Source organism: Microplitis demolitor, chromosome 5, assembly GCF_026212275.2.
Source record: "Microplitis demolitor isolate Queensland-Clemson2020A chromosome 5, iyMicDemo2.1a, whole genome shotgun sequence".
Taxonomy (NCBI): domain Eukaryota; kingdom Metazoa; phylum Arthropoda; class Insecta; order Hymenoptera; family Braconidae; genus Microplitis; species Microplitis demolitor.
In genome coordinates, this window is record NC_068549.1 from 21,266,845 (window position 1) to 21,288,191 (window position 21,347).

The 21,347-nt window shown below is 28.0% G+C and overlaps 1 protein-coding gene across 1 annotated transcript in view; it reads left to right on the top strand.

The window, feature by feature from the left end:
* LOC103579535 (dexamethasone-induced Ras-related protein 1) overlaps positions 1-21,347 on the top strand; it is a 37,409-nt gene that overhangs the window by 13,776 nt on the left and 2,286 nt on the right. The window contains exons 3-5 of the mRNA XM_053739579.1: positions 15,148-15,425; positions 17,535-17,692; positions 20,992-21,178. Of these exons, the coding sequence (XP_053595554.1) occupies positions 15,148-15,425; positions 17,535-17,692; positions 20,992-21,178 (623 nt within the window). The remainder of the gene's footprint in view (positions 1-15,147; positions 15,426-17,534; positions 17,693-20,991; positions 21,179-21,347) is intronic.

Below are 21,347 nucleotides of genomic sequence, written 5' to 3' on the forward strand. Positions count from 1 at the left end.
CAATGATTTACATTAGTATTTGTTAACTAAAATATACTAAATATTAATAGACTTTTAAAACTCATTTTCTCCGTGTACGAATATTCTATCAATTTTGAATAATATTTTTGTTTTATGAACTACATGCATCAGCACACTCAATATACTTATTCCCTTCATGATATATATATACATATATGTATACCATAAAATATTAAATTGACACAATCGATTTCAGATTAATTTCACATATAAAACTGACAATAATTATGCAAAATATACATGATAATAATTTCCATATAAATAAAATAATTTGTTTGAAATTGTTTTGAATTAAGCTTACATGTTTACATCTATCATTGAATTAAGCTTGTTATATTCATCAATAAACCATTAAAATTATAAAAATACTATAGTGTAATGTATACGATTATTTCATCATTTAATAATATAATAATTATTTAATTTTACTCTCATAAATTATCTACAAATAAATATTTAAAAAATAAATAAATATATAACAATTACTAATATTTTTTTTTTTTTTTTTTTTTTTTTTTTTTTTCGTTGAATACTGTGATCCCAGATTTATTAATGCTATGTATCCTTAAATAGAAACATGTAAGCTCTCATGCAAAACATTAATGTAAATCGGTAAACATGGATTGTAATTTGATTGCACTTGTTTAAAATTAATATTCATGCAAACGTTTTACTCCAAATAGAGTACAAATAAATATTTTATGATAACAAAAAAATTAATAAAATATAAGTTGAAATAGTATTGCTAAGTTTTTCATATTATTTTTTAATTTGAATTTTTTATTAAATTAACTTGGTCCACTCTGAAGTTTTAAAAGTTAATATAACGGAAATAACGTTGCTGATTACGTCAAAGAGAAAATTTAAAAAAAGTATTTGCGAGATCAAAGTCGAATGTGTATACATCCGCAGTTATTACGCTATATTAATCTAAAAGTCTTTTAATATATAGATTTCAGTTTTATAGAATTTCATAGTATAGTTGTATAAAAAATTTTTGTTAAAAGTTATAATATCATTCTCTGCACTAAAAATTTTTGTGATTTTACAGAACTATAACAAAAAAGAGATTTTTTTCCATTGACAAGTCAGAAAATTTTTTTTTTGCTTTAATAAATTTTTTAATATTCAGCAGTAAAATTTTTTGGCTCGCAAAATACTTCAAAAAATATCACATTATAACTAATTAAAATTTGGCGGTAAAATTCAAATTTTCTGATATTGAGCAGGACTTTACATCTGTGTATTTAATGTAGTAGAGTATTACTACACTGTAAAGATTTTTTTTTAAGGAGACCCTATCAATAAAATCCATATAAGATTTCGTGGGAGCCCATAGGAATCCATATAGAAAAATATGGATTTATGTAAGAATCCATAGGAATTAATGTTCAAGTGTAGGAATTTATATAAGAATTTATGTAGAAAACCATGGGTTCCTGAAATCCCATACAAGAACTTGGATATATGAATTTCTTTATGGGAAATTCATACAAGAATATGGGTTTCTATATATGTAATTTCTATAAAACCCAGAGTATCTGGATTTTTGTCTATCGTTTATTGATACGCGTATAAATACGTATATTCATATATGAATAAAAGAACAGATTAATATTCACATCGGAAAGCATAAGGGAATTCATCCGAAAAACCATGTGGGAACCCACTATCTAGGCGGGATTCCTTTATGAGTTTTTTTACAAGGGAGTGATTTCAGAGTAATGTGGATTTAATTTGAATGGGCATCTGATCCGGAGTTTTAATATTGAAATAAAACCCTCTCTAGAGTTAATTTCACTCTTGAGTTGATGAAATATACAAAAAATCATCCACTTCCCATTCACTCCAGATTTAATCCGCGTTCACTCCGAAAATTTTTGAGCGTATAAACAAATTAGTTTCCATGAAATTTTAAAAGTCAACCCTATTTAAATTTTTATTTTAAAAATTTAAATAAATTTCACCAACATTTTTCTCTTTTACAACGACTGAATAATCAACCACATAAATATAATTTTATACATTTACTTGTAGCTATTTTATATATAGAAACAAAATGTAAACAGTGCACCATTAAAATATGGGCAATTACAAATTATGTGACAAGTTTAACTACACCTAATATATACTGTGCAATTGTCTATCAAATAACAGTTTGAGCATGCATAGTAATGCAAATCATAACTGTGTACAACCACTGTAGTAGTTGGTTTTTTGTTCTCGTGTCTATCCAATGTTTATTTTACAGGCGAGAACACTCATAAGAGATAATGTTTAACATTTCTGTGGTTTCAACCAAAGTTAAATTCACTATATTGTTATGGATTTACATAAATTCACACCTTAATGGACTTCATAACTCCCATTACTATCAGTTATTTACTACAGATTTTCATATTTATTTTTAATATTTATCTTAACTTTTGAGTGACTGTACACTAATTATTCGCCGTAATGCTAGTAACTGCTTTTATTTTCATTACTTAACTTACTGTGATTTTTTTCTTGTTCTTAATTAAAAAATTAATGTCTTAATTAAGTAAGTTTCTAGTTTAATAAATAATTTCATTGAAAATAAATGGATAGAATAAAATTTTTTATAATTTCTAATGAAAAAATTTCTAGAATAAATGAAATCGGAAGTTTATAAAAGTGATTTTTCATTAAATTCAATAAACTATGTAACGCTTTGTTATTATTTTTCTGATTAATGCTACAATAGCATAAAAATTTAATGTAACGTTATGTGTAATTGCAATAATTTATGTTGTTCGAGATAAATTAAAATTTTCCATGGAATTTTCTAAATAAATATCTTGATCCAGCTTGAATATAAACACAGTCGGTTAAGTCTCTTTGTAAAATGAAGGTATAAATTTTTAAATTGAAAATAAAAATTAGCTTGTATTGATTTGTCTGAAACTAATTTGTGGAAATGAAGTTAAAGTGCACTTGTGTACAGAGAAAAAAAGTTATAAAGTAGGCTTTATTTAAATTTAAAATTTTATTTTAATGAGAATTTTAAATTACTTGTGCGATTTTCGTGCGATAGCGATAGGACAACTCCTATAATCTTGTTAGATTGGAATATGGAGTTTAATTATTTTCTTTTCCAATTAATATTCTAATCAAATTACAAGATAAATAGTTTTTTTTTTTTTTTTTTTTTTAAATTACAGGATACTCCATATATTTAAGATTATTACAATATTTTAATTACATATGAACTAAAGAAGGGCGCGATAGGGTACTAAAAAATTTTGTATCATAATTTTCATTAATTTCATGAATATAATGAGTTTCAAAGTGAAACCAAATACCTGAGGCATAATGGGGCATTAGAAAAATTCTTTTTAAATTTTAGCTGTTATTTATTTTACGACTGTTATGAATTTTTAAACGATACTAAGTACATAAGATGTAATGAGACATCTGAAATATTTATTAAAACAAAAAAAAATTTTTTTGGGCACTTAGTAGCTCTTAGGAAAAAAATTTAATTAAACGAAATTAGTAGAAATGAAATGTAGATAAATTGTATGTGATAATTAAATTCGATATAAATAATTCATTCCCATAGGCATTCTATCATGCCTTGACTTTCCCTTTTCGATAATTTGACGTTTTAAATTTATTTATTTAATTAGAGAAGAGCCGGGCAAAATGGGGACGTTAAAAAATTTATTTTTTCGATCCTGAGTATACTAAGTTTCTATTTTTTTTTTTTTTTTATATATTTTCCGAAAATGAGGAAAATTTTAAATTAGGTTGTAGACATTTTATACAATTTTAAGCAAAATTCCGTACCATCATAAAAGTGAAAAAAATTTTTTTCTCATATTTCTAATAAAATTTCATGAGTATGGCTGTTGCCCAATTTCAAAACACATTAAAAGAAATTTTTCAAAATTTATTTTTTGGTATTTTTAGTTTTATTGGAATCTTGTGAACATGATTCAATTCATATTAACAAATTTTGATTTTTTTCAGTTACTGTGTTTTAGAATTGGGCAGCCGATGGTTATTCGCGTGCAAATTTAATATGAGATATGATTCACAATAAAAATTAAAAATTTCCTCAATAAAATTTTTTATACTTTATTTTATCAGATCTACATCTAATTAGTTAATTCATTTTATACAGATGATCAAGCCTGAAAAAAACTTCCACTTTTATTCTGATTGTTGAATAAAATTATTTTCAAGTGATTAATAAATTATAACATTTTCTCTAATCAACTTTTTCCTTTATTTTCAAGAACATCCAACTTATATTTCATTAATCATCATACACACTAATAATTCTTTTGTTACTGAGTCGCATGTATAAATAATGAAAAGAATGCATTATTTATCTGGTTTAAATATTTTCTCAGTTTTGGAAAAGATTAAAATTTTTAAGCAGAAAACTTTGAAACAAAAACCTCAAACGATTATAACGATTTCGTATATCTAGAAACTGCATAAGAATGCACATAGCATTTCATTTCTCCTACATTTTTCAGGAATTTAAAATGACTAAAGCGCTCAGTTACTTATTTCAGTGTAGAAAAATATTCACTTGTTTCTACGCTGAATAGCTTGTTCCCAAGATGAATTACCAATCGATTTCATCGCGGAACTTAAAAGCTGTGGAAAAAAAAAGAACATCATGTTCTTTTTCAAGATATATATAATACACAGTTTAACTTATCTATTTTTTTCAATAACTTATTTGTATTACAATGGAACATAATTTTTTTTTTTTTTTTGCAACCACAATACTGAATTATTCAAAATATTACTCTCTCTACAAGAAAAACCACAGATGCTGTTGAGCAGTAACTCGATAAAAATATAGAAGAAAATTGTACTATTATTACTGTACAGTATAAAATTTTTGAAGTAAATGAAACGCAGATTAAATTTGGAATGAATTTGGAGCCGATGATTTTTCATTTATTTACTATCCTCGGAGTAAAATCCATTTCAAAGCAGACTGTGTAAAAAAAATGTTGAAAAAAGGTCGACCATTCTACACATCAAAACGTCACACAACGACGAACTTTTTGCAAACAATTTTTAAATTTCAAAAAATGTAAAGAAAAAAGCCATTGACTAATTGTAAAAGTGCATGTTTTTTTGAATTTGTCCAAAGTAAACATTTTTCTCAGAAAAAACTGATTTTTATCATTTTTTGAGGGCATGTTTTGAGTTTTAACTCAAACATTGATTTTTCCCTTGAATGCTCAATAGTTTGAAAAACGTTGAAAAAAATTTGGTCAGGACACGTGTTAGTTTAGAATAGCCAGCGCTTTTTCAATGGTTTTTTTTTTTTTTCATATCGCGGTGTTTATTTAAACACTAAAATATTCGATGAGTATGAGTGCGGATTGGAATAAAATCTACATCAATCCTAAGTCATTCTGCTGAAAAAAAAAGTTCCATGTACTACAAATGCGAAGTGAAGTTTTTTCAAGCTTCGGACTTTTGAATGAATTCAGAATGTAATAAAATCCATGCTCACTCCAAATTTACTGCATATTTGTTACAGTGTATTATCATTATTTATCTTTATAAAATAAGTTGACAAGTTTACTTAATATATATCACCATTATAGATATCTTTAAACAACGTTGAAAACAATAATATTATTTAATGTAAGTAATGTTCGTAAGTAGTGATAAAAAATGTATAAAAGTATGAAGAATAAAAAAAAAAAAAAAAAAAAAGTTTAATAACTTTTTTTTGTCATCTTAAAACTCGGGCAGACTCTTTAGTCTTCTTATTTTTATATATATATATATAACGGACAATATCTCGTCTTAAAATTCTCTAAAGATCGCCTTCAGAGTTTTGTGTCCCACGAATTCTTATTATTGAGGTTATAATTATTTTTTTTTTAAAGCTCAGATATGATAGAAAAAAAAAAAAAAATAAAAATAATAGCAAAGCTTAAAATTGATTTTTTTTGTGATACAGATTAACAACAAGTAATCTGGGTGTATCCACTTAACGTGAGATCGATATTGCGAGACTTTTATGATCACTAAAATAGCGTATACTCATCAAGTGGACAATATAAAGGAAAATGAAATTGAAGTGAAATTTTAATGCTGATAAATTTAATGGCCAATTAACGTGTCTGTAAAGAAGTATGTTTAATAATCTATGTGAGATTAAATGGATCGCACCAGCTGACCGCTCAAAGCCACTTAGCTAAATTATTAATATTTATTTATTTTTATGATAAAAACCTCTGATGGGGTTTGACACACGTTTATAGTATACCGATATATTTAATCGTGTCAGCTTTCAATTGAATTTAATACTTTGATGTTTCCTAAAAGCTGGAAATAAAATTTAATTTTATGGAGAATTCATTTTTTTTAAATATTATTAATTACTCAATTTATTAATTATTAAAAAAAATTTTTTTAAACAGTACACGGAAAGTAAATTATGGGGATGGTTCCCATAATTTTGTGAAATTTTTTCCTATACCAGTATAGGAATTACAACCATAAATTATAAGAGCAGTTCCTATAATTATAGGAATGTTTCCCATAATTATAGGAAGACTTCCTATAATATTATGGAAATCATTCCCATAATATATAGGAACTATTCCTATAAATTATAGGATCCATTCCCATAATGCAATCGGAATATTTTCCATGTGATTATGGGAATCATTCCCATAATATTATGGAAATCGTTCCAATACCATTATGGGAATAATTCCTATAATATTATGGAAATGGTTCCCATACTATCATGGAAGTATTAATTTAAAGAAAAGTGTGAAAATCACTTGAACTATACACAGAAATATTATCAAACATAAAAACAAAAATTCAAACAAAAAAAAATCTTATTTGGCAAAAAACATCAAAATTTTTAACAGAAATTTTTTGTCAGCGCAGAATATTTAAGAAAATTCAAATTTTGAAAAAATTCCAATACTATTTTGTAAAAAAATATTTTTATAATATTATAAAAATCGTTCCCATAGCATTATGGGAATATTCCCATAATGATATGGGGATAGTTCTCATACCATTATGGAAATGGTTCCCATAATGCATAGGAACACTTCCCATAATTTTCTTTCCGTGTATTGAGTTTTTGTTCATTACTTTCTAAATAAATTCAAAAAAATATGAATTGTCTGATAAGTTGCTTGATACTTTCACTCAAGTGGTTTTCAAAATAAATTTTTTATTCAAATCTATGCGCATATACGGGACACTTTTTTTAAAACAAGCATTTTGATTCCTCTAACACACTGAGAGTTTGTTGTTTAGATAAAAATAAAAAATTGTGTCATAATTTTAATTTGTAATTCTCTCAATCGAGTCTTTAAGTTTTCCCATTTAAAAAACTTGTAAATCAAATATTTTTTTTTTAACCTGCGATAACTCAGCAGCATTTCGTGATATCAGAATACCGTATTTCGTAATTTGAAGGGGATTTAGTGGCCTTTAATAGGGCGTATGTAACTTTAGTGTAACTCGAGCTGTTTTACTTGGCTCATCCATGGGAATCATTTTTTTGATAGTATTGATTTTTTTTTTCTGGGGCGTAAACTACTAAACGTACGATAAAAATGTTCAAGTGAATTTTGTATAGAAAAGTTGAATCTCTTCAAAAAAAAATCCTAGGAGTCAAACTGCTTAACTATATAATTAACCAGTTACAAAAATTATGACAGTTTTGAAAATAAAACATTTTGTTCAAAAATAAAATATTTTTGAATCCTAGGTAAACCGTAAATTTTTTTTTTATTGTAATGAAATGAAAACTAAAAGATTGATAATTAAATTTTACAAAAGTATTTTATTTTTTTAACGATCCCATTTTGCTCAGTTCTACTTTTATTATTTATAGCCAACAAGTTTGTTATTATTTTAAACTTATATCGACGGTTTATTTTAACTACAACATATGAGTTTAATATTCTTACATTAACAAAACTATAGAAGCAAAACCCAACTTTTAAAAGTATATTAATAATTGAAAAATATTTTTTATATAGACAAAGGTCAGACGAATGGGGGTGTTTAAAAGTATTTAAAATAAGTAAACAGAAGAGCCATCGTACTATCATGAGGGTACAAAATTTGTAATTCATATATTTGAATCATTTTTCTCAAATTCTCTCATGCAAAGGAAAATTCGTTTCGAAAAAATTCCAAGTCCGACATGTAGATTTTCTAAATTTAACACAAATTAGAACTTTTTTCCAACTTTTATTTTAATAGTATAAATTATTGTAAAATTAGAATTTTACATAAACGAATTTTAAGTCAAATGAGAATATTTTTGAAACAGTTTTCAAAATGTATGATGACTACATTTTACTTTCGTTCAAAATCAGTTTGAAAATTTCTATAATTTAAGAAAAAAATCTAGTGATTATACATTTTCAAAAAAATGTTTCAAAGACGTTCTCATTTCATGCGAAACTCGCCACATAAATTTCTAATCAACTAAATTTTTTACTACTAAAATCATAAAAGTTGGAAAAAAGTTCTAATCTCCCGAGTCAAAATATTAAACGTAAATTAAACGTTTTCCACGTTTTAAACGTGAATTGAACGTAATGAACGTAAATTGAACATTTTGGACGATGACCGGACTATGAGGAAAGAAAGAAATCGGGAAAAGAACGCACCAAACTTCATCGCTAAGTTCTCCAGACTGATTTGCAAAAAGATACGTAGTATTTAAGATAGATTATTTAATTATCTATAGATAAAATAATTTTTGATCGGGCACCTCATGTCAGTCTTCAATTTAATGTTCTTCGTTTAGGTGACAGCACCATAGATTGTGTTCTCGAGGAAGACCTTGAGGATACGTATCTTTATGTGAATTAGTCTGGAGAACTTTGCGATAAAGCTTGGTGCGATCTTTTCCCGAAATCTTTCCTTCTTCATAGGCCGATCATCGCCACAACGTTCAATTTACGTTTAATATTTTGACTCGGGCTGTCTTATTTATAAATTCTGCATGTCAATATTCATTTGAATTTTTAGGAACTAATTTTTTTTACACGAGCTATCATAAGTGAACCTTTTTTTCATGTTTAAATATAATCCCGATGAAATTAACTTGCTATTAATAATTTTTCAGTTATTTTCAATCACAAAGTAATATCGGAAATACTTTAGTAATGAAAATCACATACCATACTTCCAATTATCATATTCTATTTACTAACAAAGATTTAATCAAATCCTAATGCACACATAATAATGCAGCGCAATACATAAAATATTTATCATTTTATTAGGTCAGATAGTACTATTTAACAAGTGTTTAATACACAATTTGAATAATTTTCCATGAACCTACATAATGTCATAATAGTACAGAGTAGACAAGGGGTGTGAGAGGATACCTAAGTGAATAATTAATGCTTGTGGCTTTTAAGCACCGGATACAATTTATTTTTATCGATTTTGCCCAACTCTGTTATCGTTTTACAGTTATTTCAATAAAGCGAATTTTTTCAGAAAATTACAAATACTTTTAGAAAATTATGACGAATCAAATTTTTTTACCGGCTTCAATTACTGTCCATACTTTCATATCCCTTGAATTTAACTTATCTACAATAATTAATTATAGATATCTGCAATGCAATTTTTTTTCCAGAGCGAAATGAATTTTTTTTTTTTTTATTAAGTTATTAAAAAATTTATTTAATGCCTTATTTTACTTGAAGTTCTCTGAATCACTTAAAAATTAATAATAATCTCAAAAAAAAGAAAAATCGAAATCTGTCTACTTAAGTTTTTTTTTTTAAATCGGACCATAAAAATAAAGCTTTCACTAAAAGATATAAATATAAGATTTAAAAAAAAATTTATTTGAATTTAACAAACTCTTACTTAGTAAATAATAAATTTGAAATTTATTTAAAATCACTTTTTCAAAAATAAAAATATTTATTTTTATTTACATAAAATAAATTTTTTGTAAAAAAGTTTTTTGAGTAACCGGTCATGCCCGAGTCGTACTTACTTAATTAATTGTTAAATATTTAGCTTTAAAGTTTGTCATTTTATTTTTAAACTCAAATAATATTTAGCCACCGCGATGATAAAAAAATAAAACCGCAATGGAAAACTAAAGTTAATTTACGAAGCCCGTTAATAGTTTCTTAAGAAAAGCTCGAGGTATATACTTTTGGTTTATTCGTCGGTGATAAAGTTAGTAAATCACTTGGGTAAACTTTTACTTCTTTCTAATAACGCCTAACAAAAGTCAAAATGAACCAAGAAGTGCACAAATATAATTTTAATTTAACAACTTTTGTATAAACAAAATACGACCCGAATAAAGTAAGATACTAACTATATTTTTAAATATTTGCCGCGTGAATACGAAGCAGATAATTGTTTATTTAATTCCTTGGAATAAAATTCACTCGAAGGAGAGTTTGTTTAAATATCAAAACTCCGAATTGGAGTGAATTCCGATCGAAATAAAATCCATAATCATTCCGAACACTGGGAAATTTTTTAAGTGTAATACAAAGACGGTACTTTTTTTTTAAATATAAGAACCGCAGTTGTTTATATAATATTTATATATAAAGTATGATCTTGATATTAAGTTACATTAACTAAACCTACTGGAAAATTAAAAGAAAATATTATTTCCTTATTCTTGTTTGCTTTGAATAAACAGTCGATAAGAAACTGCGGGAATTATCAAGAATAAACTGGGGAAATAAGGTTTAAAATGAGATTTATAGGGAAAATGTAACTCGAAATTGTTGAGAAACTATATCAACTGGATTAAAACTGTTTTATACTATCGTTCAACACTATGTTCAGCTATTGAGGAAAATGTGATGCGAATATTAGTTTGAAACTCTATAATACTCAGTTGTAATACCGACTTTGATGTATAAAATTTATGTCTTACAGCAAATCGTGATTATGCAGTTTAAAAAAGCGGTAGTGAATACGGATTTTAATTTATTTTGAATTCATTATTGCGTCACTCGGGATTCTGGAGTTAAAAAAAAGCCACTCAGCATACGGTGAATAGGAAATTTTTTTCAGCAGAGTGGATTTCGGAGTGATGTGGATTTTGTTTCAAACCTCTTACACTTCGATCCGGAATTTTAATATCAAAATAAATTGACTATTAGAGTAAATTTAACTCCGAGGGTATTAAATAAATAAAAAATCAATTAGTTCGGATATAGCCCACGTTCCCTTGGTAAATTTTTTACTGTGTAAAATATTTTCTTAACTTTCTATTATAAAAACTAATATATTGAAAAAAAAGGTGGATAATTGGTTGTGATTCAAATTTTTTGAATACAAATTTTCAACTGCCCAAATTAATGATTTATCAAAACTCAGATCTGACTGAATTTCAAAGTAAATCAGCTAAATAACTTTTGAGTTAAAAGTTTTCAAAAAACTAATTTTTGAAAATAAAAATTTCAAAAGAACTTTTTTTTAACAAAAATTATTTATTTATTTATTTATTTTTTTTTTTTCATAAAAATTGATCAGTTATTCCACAATTAGAAAAGTTTTCAAGTAAATAATTTTCAAAACCCTTTATAAATAGTTTACCAATTATTCAAAAAAAGAAAAAAAAAATTAATTAATTTTTTTTATGGGGTTCTAAGAGTTCAAAACCATAAATCTAATATTGCTTTGCTCCTGTTAGGAAGAACCTATCATACCATAAACGTTTTTTATTTCTTACAATGCCCTCTAAGAGGAAAAGCCATAAAAAGTCCTGGGAATAATTTATTTTTTGATCTGAGAGCCATAGTAGGATTGGGTGGAGATAGGTGGGCATGGGTGAAAATGATTATCTATAAAGAGTAGCTCGTAACTTTGCTCCTGTTGGGAATAACCTATCATAACACAAACGTTTTTTGTTCATTATGATGCCCTCTAGTAGGAAAAGCCATAAAAAGTCCCGGGAATAATTTATTTCTTGAGAAATCGACATCGGGCAGATACGGGCAGATGCAGGCAGATGACACTGTCTATGCAATATTATAAGAAATGGCTCGCAACTTTGCTCCTGTTAGGAATAACCCATCATACCATAAACGTTTTTTGTTCTTTACGATGCCCTCTAGCAGGAAAGGCCATAAAAAGTCCCGGGAATAATTTATTTCTTGAGAAATCGACATCGGGCAGATACGGGCAGATGCAGGCAGATGATACTGTCTATGCAATATTATAAGAAATGGCCCGTAACTTTGCTCCTGTTAGGAATAACCCATCATACCATAAACGTTTTTTGTTCTTTACGATGCCCTCTAGCAGGAAAGGCCATAAAAAGTCCCGGGAATAATTTATTTCTTGAGAAATCGACATCGGGCAGATACGGGCAGATGCAGGCAGATGACACTGTCTATGCAATATTATAAGAAATGGCCCGTAACTTTGCTCCTGTTAGGAATAATCCATCATACCATAAACGTTTTTTGTTCTTTACGATGCCCTCTAGCAGGAAAGGCCATAAAAAGTCCCGGGAATAATTTATTTCTTGAGAAATCGACATCGGGCAGATACGGGCAGATGCAGGCAGATGACACTGTCTATGCAATATTATAAGAAATGGCCCGTAACTTTGCTCCTGTTAGGAATAATCCATCATACCATAAACGTTTTTTGTTCTTTACGATGCCCTCTAGCAGGAAAGGCCATAAAAAGTCCCGGGAATAATTTATTTCTTGAGAAATCGACATCGGGCAGATACGGGCAGATGCAGGCAGATGATACTGTCTATGCAATATTATAAGAAATGGCCCGTAACTTTGCTCCTGTTAGGAATAACCCATCATACCATAAACGTTTTTTGTTCTTTACGATGCCCTCTAGTAGGAAAAGCCATAAAAAGTCCCGGGAATAATTTATTTCTTGAGAAATCGACATCGGGCAGATACGGGCAGATGCAGGCAGATGACACTGTCTATGCAATATTATAAGAAATGGCCCGTAACTTTGCTCCTGTTAGGAATAACCCATCATACCATAAACGTTTTTTGTTCTTTACGATGCCCTCTAGTAGGAAAAGCCATAAAAAGTCCCGGGAATAATTTATTTCTTGAGAAATCGACATCGGGCAGATACGGGCAGATGCAGGCAGATGACACTGTCTATGCAATATTATAAGAAATGGCCCGTAACTTTGCTCCTGTTAGGAATAATCCATCATACCATAAACGTTTTTTGTTCTTTACGATGCCCTCTAGCAGGAAAGGCCATAAAAAGTCCCGGGAATAATTTATTTCTTGAGAAATCGACATCGGGCAGATACGGGCAGATGCAGGCAGATGACACTGTCTATGCAATATTATAAGAAATGGCCCGTAACTTTGCTCCTGTTAGGAATAATCCATCATACCATAAACGTTTTTTGTTCTTTACGATGCCCTCTAGCAGGAAAGGCCATAAAAAGTCCCGGGAATAATTTATTTCTTGAGAAATCGACATCGGGCAGATACGGGCAGATGCAGGCAGATGACACTGTCTATGCAATATTATAAGAAATGGCCCGTAACTTTGCTCCTGTTAGGAATAATCCATCATACCATAAACGTTTTTTGTTCTTTACGATGCCCTCTAGCAGGAAAGGCCATAAAAAGTCCCGGGAATAATTTATTTCTTGAGAAATCGACATCGGGCAGATACGGGCAGATGCAGGCAGATGATACTGTCTATGCAATATTATAAGAAATGGCCCGTAACTTTGCTCCTGTTAGGAATAACCCATCATACCATAAACGTTTTTTGTTCTTTACGATGCCCTCTAGTAGGAAAAGCCATAAAAAGTCCCGGGAATAATTTATTTCTTGAGAAATCGACATCGGGCAGATACGGGCAGATGCAGGCAGATGACACTGTCTATGCAATATTATAAGAAATGGCCCGTAACTTTGCTCCTGTTAGGAATAATCCATCATACCATAAACGTTTTTTGTTCTTTACGATGCCCTCTAGCAGGAAAGGCCATAAAAAGTCCCGGGAATAATTTATTTCTTGAGAAATCGACATCGGGCAGATACGGGCAGATGCAGGCAGATGATACTGTCTATGCAATATTATAAGAAATGGCCCGTAACTTTGCTCCTGTTAGGAATAACCCATCATACCATAAACGTTTTTTGTTCTTTACGATGCCCTCTAGTAGGAAAAGCCATAAAAAGTCCCGGGAATAATTTATTTCTTGAGAAATCGACATCGGGCAGATACGGGCAGATGCAGGCAGATGACACTGTCTATGCAATATTATAAGAAATGGCCCGTAACTTTGCTCCTGTTAGGAATAACCCATCATACCATAAACGTTTTTTGTTCTTTACGATGCCCTCTAGTAGGAAAAGCCATAAAAAGTCCCAGGAATAATTTATTTTTTGATTTGAGACCCATATTAAGATTGGGCAGGCATTAAAGGCATTTAATTGATTAATGCTTTTACTAATTCAATATTTAAATTAATTTAAATCACTTTTACGATAAGCCAATGACATTAATTAATGAAAATATTTTTTTAACGTAAATTCAGACATTGTTTTTTATCTACGTTAATATATAATTAAAATGACTATAGATATTTGGTATATCATATATATAAGCTTGTTATCAATAAATAAATGAAAATAGTTTTTAAAACTTTTAATAGACGATATCGGCTTATTTTTAATCGACGTACAGTCTGATGTTAATTGAGTTTTGTGATCAATAAATCTAATAGTTTTCACGTCGTTGTGAAAACATGAAAATTTTTTTTTCAATATTTCAAAAATAACGCAATCAATCCCAAAAATAACAGATTCTAGTATAAAAAATCAATTTCGATTATCAAAATATCGACTAATTCAAAAACCTAATTAAATTTTTTTTTTTCAACAAAAATTTCATAAAAATTAACTGCAACAAATTTTTCGTCTAATAAAAATAATTATATAAAATGTCAATAAAAATAATAAATTAAATTTTTGACTTCTCAAAGAAAAGTAAATATTTTATTTTTCAGTAAACTAATACCTTGAATTTTTCTAATTATTTTTCGTTAATGAAAAAAATGAAACACTGCAACCTCGATGATATTAAAAATAAAAAAAAATGTAATTTATTTTTGTTTAGCTGGAGGCGTGCGGCCGATTGTTTGGTTGCGTGCAGCGACTCTGTGGAAATAGGCCTACGGTCGAGGATAGTGAACCCCGACAAGTCCGAGGTCGAAGGGGTGCTCAGGATCTCGAGGGACCATCAGGGCCGGAGGATGCAATCCTACCGGTACCCGTTAGTCCAAGCCCAGCATCAACTTCCTCCCAGGAGGACTCGTGCAAACCGCCACCTCGCAACTGCTATCGTCTCATTGTTCTCGGTAGTGCTCGCGTCGGAAAAACCGCTATTGTAGCACGGTACGTCACTCTCTATATAAATTTATTTTTACTGATATCGACTAAAAAAAATTAAAACAATAATTTCAAAAAATAAAATCCAATAAATAATCGCTGAGTTAAAACTTTAAAAGCTCATTGACTCGAACTAGTTTTTCTATTGTCATTTATTTATTCACAAACTCGATCATATTTAGCTTCCGAAGATTAAAACAAAAGGAGTAGAGTTTTCATAGAGAGTATTCTCCCAAGCTTATAATATGATATCTATATAAATATAAAATAAGAGAATTTTATAACAAATGGTGATGGTATTTCGGGAAAATTCGATCAACCATTTGGCCACTCGTCCAAATGTATCGTTATCGCCTACTCGCTGGTATGCATCATTCAACTCATTCGTAAACTTCCGTTCATACGATTTGGAATTTTCATCGTGAATTCACAGCTTGTTTAATTCACGCATGAGTTAACACGATAGGGATATAACTGTTGGAATTTTTAATTTTTGTAGTCAATAAATCATAACGAACATTTTAATTAACTAAATTCCTTTATTATCACGTCAACTATTCATGTCGAATACGGGCATGGCGAGTAAAATAAGCGAAAAGAAAAAAATATTCAAGCGTATTTTTCTTTGATATTTATACTATTTTTAGTAATCAGATAGTTGTGTATTAATATAACATTCATTGAAAAAAAATATGGGCGAAAATAGCTCTCCGAAACAAAGGGATACATGGGTAAAAAAAAATTGTTGAAAAAAAATTGAAAAAGCGTTGACTTGTAGACCTCGAAACGCGAAATAACGTCGAACTTTTTTTGAATGTTTTTTGAATTTTTCGAAAATTTAAGAGAAAAATCATGAAATATTCTAGTTCAAAATCAATTTTTTCTGAATGTATTTCACACTGAAAAATGTTAATTTGTATTAATATCAAGTCAGTTATTTTTTCTGTGAATTTTCAAAAGTTTAGAAATCTTTTGAGAAAACTCTGTCGTTAAATTTTGAACTTTAAGATAGTCAACACTTTTTTAACCTTTTTTCAACAATTATTTTTTTACATCGGTACATTTACAAAAAAAAAACATTTTGAAATGTATCATTTGAGGGCAAAAAATTTAATAAACAAAAAAAAGGAGGGAGAGCTAACCGAGTATACAAAAAAAAATTTTTTTTGTTCTATTACAATAGTTTTAATAATTTAACTGGTTTTGTTTAACTCGAATTTAACGAGTCCACAGTAACTTGTCGATATTTTAAAAAAAAAAAAAATTTTCCTGAGCGAGATAAAAATTTTTTCATTCAAAAAAATTTATCGGTTTAAAATTCTTAATGATCACAAAATAAACAAAAATAACCTTGGGATATTCGATTCTGTACCGATTTTATTAATTTGCAAAAAAATTCAAGTAAATAAATTTTCTATAAAAAAAAAAATTGAAGTCAGTACCGAAAAAATAATTTTAAACTTTTGATTTTAGCATGAATTTAAATTAAATTATCACAAACTGGATTTTGAAAGTTCATTCAAAATTAACAAACTTTGAAAACCGATTTACCATTTAAAATTTTAAAGGAACCTATTTTACTTCTCTTCCATTAAAAAGTTGGTTAAATTTTTTGAAAATGAGATTTTTAAAACACGCAGGTATCTCTTTTACTTAATTCATCATATATATATATATATATATATAATATTTTTTTTTCAATCGCTCCGAAAATCGGATTGAGTGAAAAGCGGTGTGAAAAATAATAAAAAAAAAAAAAGAGTTTTATCTCACAGACGGAGCATAGTTTCCGTGAATATAAAAGAAATAAAAAAGTAAGGATGCTATAGAATAAAAGAGTGCGAGAAGAGATATCGTTAGATGAGAGCTGAGGGATTTCACAACCCACCTGACTCGTTCTAGATTTTCGTGGCCTCTTGTCGTGAAAACTGTTTCCCAGCAAAGTAATCCCCAATGAACTTACCAACTCGCCCTGACATCATGACCAAATACGTTTTTTTTTTTTCATTAATTCCCTAAATTATATTCACTCTCACGTACGTGAGACCATTATCTTTTTTTTTACATCAAGAAAAAAGAAAATTATTATCATTTATTGTCACATTATTTTCACAGATTTCTATCAAATAAATTTGAGGAAAGCTACACCCCAACAATTGAGGATTTTCATAGAAAATTATACAGAATTCGAGGGGAAGTGCATCAGCTAGATTTATTGGACACCAGTGGCAATCATCCTTTTCCTGCTATGAGAAGACTCTCCTTTCTCACTGGTAAGTGATCCCTTCGAAGAATAGGAAAATCAGTATAAATGAAATCTTGACCTCCGTATTCATGTTTCCTAACAAAAAAAAAACGTAATCCATTTGCTACAAAGTTGAAAAAAAAAATACACTGTAAAAAAAACTGGGGTAAGTCCAAACGGTGTAAGTATTAAAATTTTTGGTGTTAAATTTCAACACCAAAACGGTGTTAAATTTCAACACCAAAACGGTGTTAAAATAACACCGCCGACGGTGTTAATATTCTTTACCGGTGTTAAAAAAATTTTACTTTGCGAATATTTTAACTTACTTAATCACGAAAGATAAACAGTATTTTTATTAATTAATTAAATTATTGATAATTGAAATAGTGGGGGTAAAATTGTGTAATTTTTAAATAAATTACGTATAGCATAAATAATTATTTAAATAAGTCCATAACAAAATTGAAATTTCCTCCAAATAATATTCATTAAATTTTTATATGTAATACATTTTTTTTTCTAATTTTTTTAACACCGATTTAACACCGGTATTTTAACACCTATACCTGTTTTAATTCATTTTAACATCGCTCTTTTTACAGTGTATATACAGGCTATTCCTTTAAAAGCAATACAAAAATCAGAGAAAAAGCTTTAAGAAAATATAGTAGACTTAGATTTGAGCTCAAAAGAAGAAACCGAGCAAAAAATAAGTGTACTCAACAAGTTGAAGTGAGAGTAAAAACACCCAAGAAAGGGTTAAACTTTAGTCGCTTGGTATAATCAATACACACGAATTTAGTTTGTCGTTGACTCTTGCTACGATAAAATTCATTTAATTTTCATCCTATTAATTTCTCACAAATTCCATCTCATCTTTATTCGCTCGAGATACTCAACAAGTTGTGAGAGAAAAAAATAAAAACAAAAATAGTTTTCATCATCTTAATTTACCCTAACTGTAGTTTTTTCAAAAAAAAAAAAAATAATGTGCTTCTAAGTAGCATTTAATTTCACACTGCTCAATAGACCTTTTAGCAACGATATTTAAATAAATCTTTAAATGCACCCTGAGTCTTATTACCGTAGATATATCGTGTTCATATGCGGCTGACCCCGATTCGAAAACAATGCTTTTAGTTTCTTCGATGCAAACTAGACACAATGCCTGACATATTTCGAGAAACTAACAATACGTATAAATACAACTAACATCTTTTACTAGACACGTAAATAAAACTTTTCCTTACAGATTTTCAGAAAAAAACTCTAAATCGATTTATTATTTTATAAAATATTTCCACTGTAAAAAATCGGGAGTAAATGCGGGTTGCGAAAATTTTATTTAAATTCGAATTTTTCCCGCCACTCGGAGTTTCCGAGTTTTTGAAGAAATTCCTCTACAAACGGAGTTAATAAGAAGTTTGTTTTTTCAGCAGAGTCATTTCGGAGTAATCTGAATTTTTTTTAAAACCGTATTCACTCCGATTTGGACTTCATATAAAAATAAACTCCCCTTTGAAGTGAATTTCACTCCGGATTTAATCCGCAATTTTTTTACAGTATAAATAAAAAAAAAAAACAGAGACATAGATTTTATTGGACATTATTAATAATTTTTTTTTACGGTTATTTAACTATAAAGTATCAGAGACGTATACATTTAATGCTAAGGATGCCTTCAAGTTATATCTACAGTCTTAAACTTGGCAATATAATGCTCATAAAACGTACAAGATACGAGAATACGTAAGATTTGAAAGCCTCAAGCAAGGTGAGAGAATACTAGAGATACACAGTAACCGCAGAATCTTACACAGAAAACCAACATTTCACTATATATAACATTATATAATGTCCATATATATCTTCAAAAGAATTCTCTTCGTAGACAAATAGTTTGAATAAAATTAACCTTCACACAAAGACTGATTTTGTGAATTTAAAATAAATTAATAATTTAAAATTCATAACTAACAATTTACATTCAAAAATTACTATTTAGAACAGTGTTTAAAAAAGCACTTGATTTGAAACATTGTTTTTACGTCGGAAACTTATATTTTTGTCAATTATCAGTGTCGGTATATTTTATATATATACAGAAAATGGTAATTTAACTATCAACCCTCCAACAGCGAGCATATTTTTCTTAGCAACCCCAAAAAACTGCTTTTTATTTTCTCACGCATATGAATGAATAATCCGAATAAGTGTTGAAATATTTTTTCCAACATTTTCTGAATTGTAAAAATTATTTTTTTTTTTTTCCACTAAATAATTCAAAACTTTTGACAGAATAACCAAAAAAAAATTCTTTAAAAAAAAATATATATATATATATATATATATATATATATATATATATATATATATATATATATATATATATATATATATATATATATATATATATATATATATATATATATATATATATGTACAATTAATTAATAACTTTGATGACCCAGTTTTCTTATTGAGGGTTAATTATAAAAGATTACAAATAGTATAACATAATCGCTGTTTTAAATCATATTTTTTCCTGATTATTTCGTCATTAGTCCCTTGTTACACTTTAATTATAATAGTTTATTTTTGTCGGTATATATTTTCAAATAATTACTCATCATGGGGACGCATATATTTACTTGACATGTTACTGTATTTTTATAATATACGATAGCGTGTTAAATTACTCTGTATATATAACGAAAATTTACTATACTACGAGCAGGAGTTTTCCATTCGCTTATCGTTTATCACCGACGATATGAATACTTTTTAATAGGGATCATATAGATTTTTTTCCGATAAAAAAAAAAGTAATAATAATAATAATAATAATAATAATAATAATAATTTGCTGGATAAATTTACGCCAATCAAAGTGACGCACAAGTTTTATTTTCTATTACCTCTTATTCACATCCGTAATATTATTTTGACATATATATTATTACATATGTCATATATAAAATATAAATTAATCAAAGTATAAATATAAAAAATATATGAAATAAATTTAACATAAATATGAATCTAAACTTTTGAGTAATTATAAAATATGTATGATAAAAAATGTTTTAATAAGTTGCGTGTTAATTATACACATGTATGTTTAAAAAAATATATATGGAGCAAGCTCGTTTGAAACATAGTTATATAATGGTCACGTACACGTCATTTATTTATTTTTCTTTTTTTTATATATTAATATAGATAATTAGTCTTAAGAAAAAAAATATGATGAATATTTAGATTAAGAAAAGTGTATAATAAGATAAAAAATATTTGAATAAAAGTGAATAAATTTGTTAACAGGTGACTTATTTGTACTCGTGTTTAGTATGGACAGCCGCGAGTCTTTTGAAGAGGCCATTAGATTACGAGAGGCAATATTGGAAACTAAAATAACTGCCACACAAAGTGTTAAAGGAAGGAGTAAAAGCCATCATAATTTAAAAGTACCCATGGTCATGGCGGGAAATAAATGTGATTATGATGCTAAGTATGTTTTCAAATATAAATTTAATATTATTTTCAATTTTACATGGAGAAAAAAATTATTGAAACAGTTTTTATGTTCTTATGGGAGTTGATACCATGATAATATAGGGAACGGGAGTTAAACGGAATACCCCTAAAATTTTATAATAAAAAAATTATTTTTCAAACAT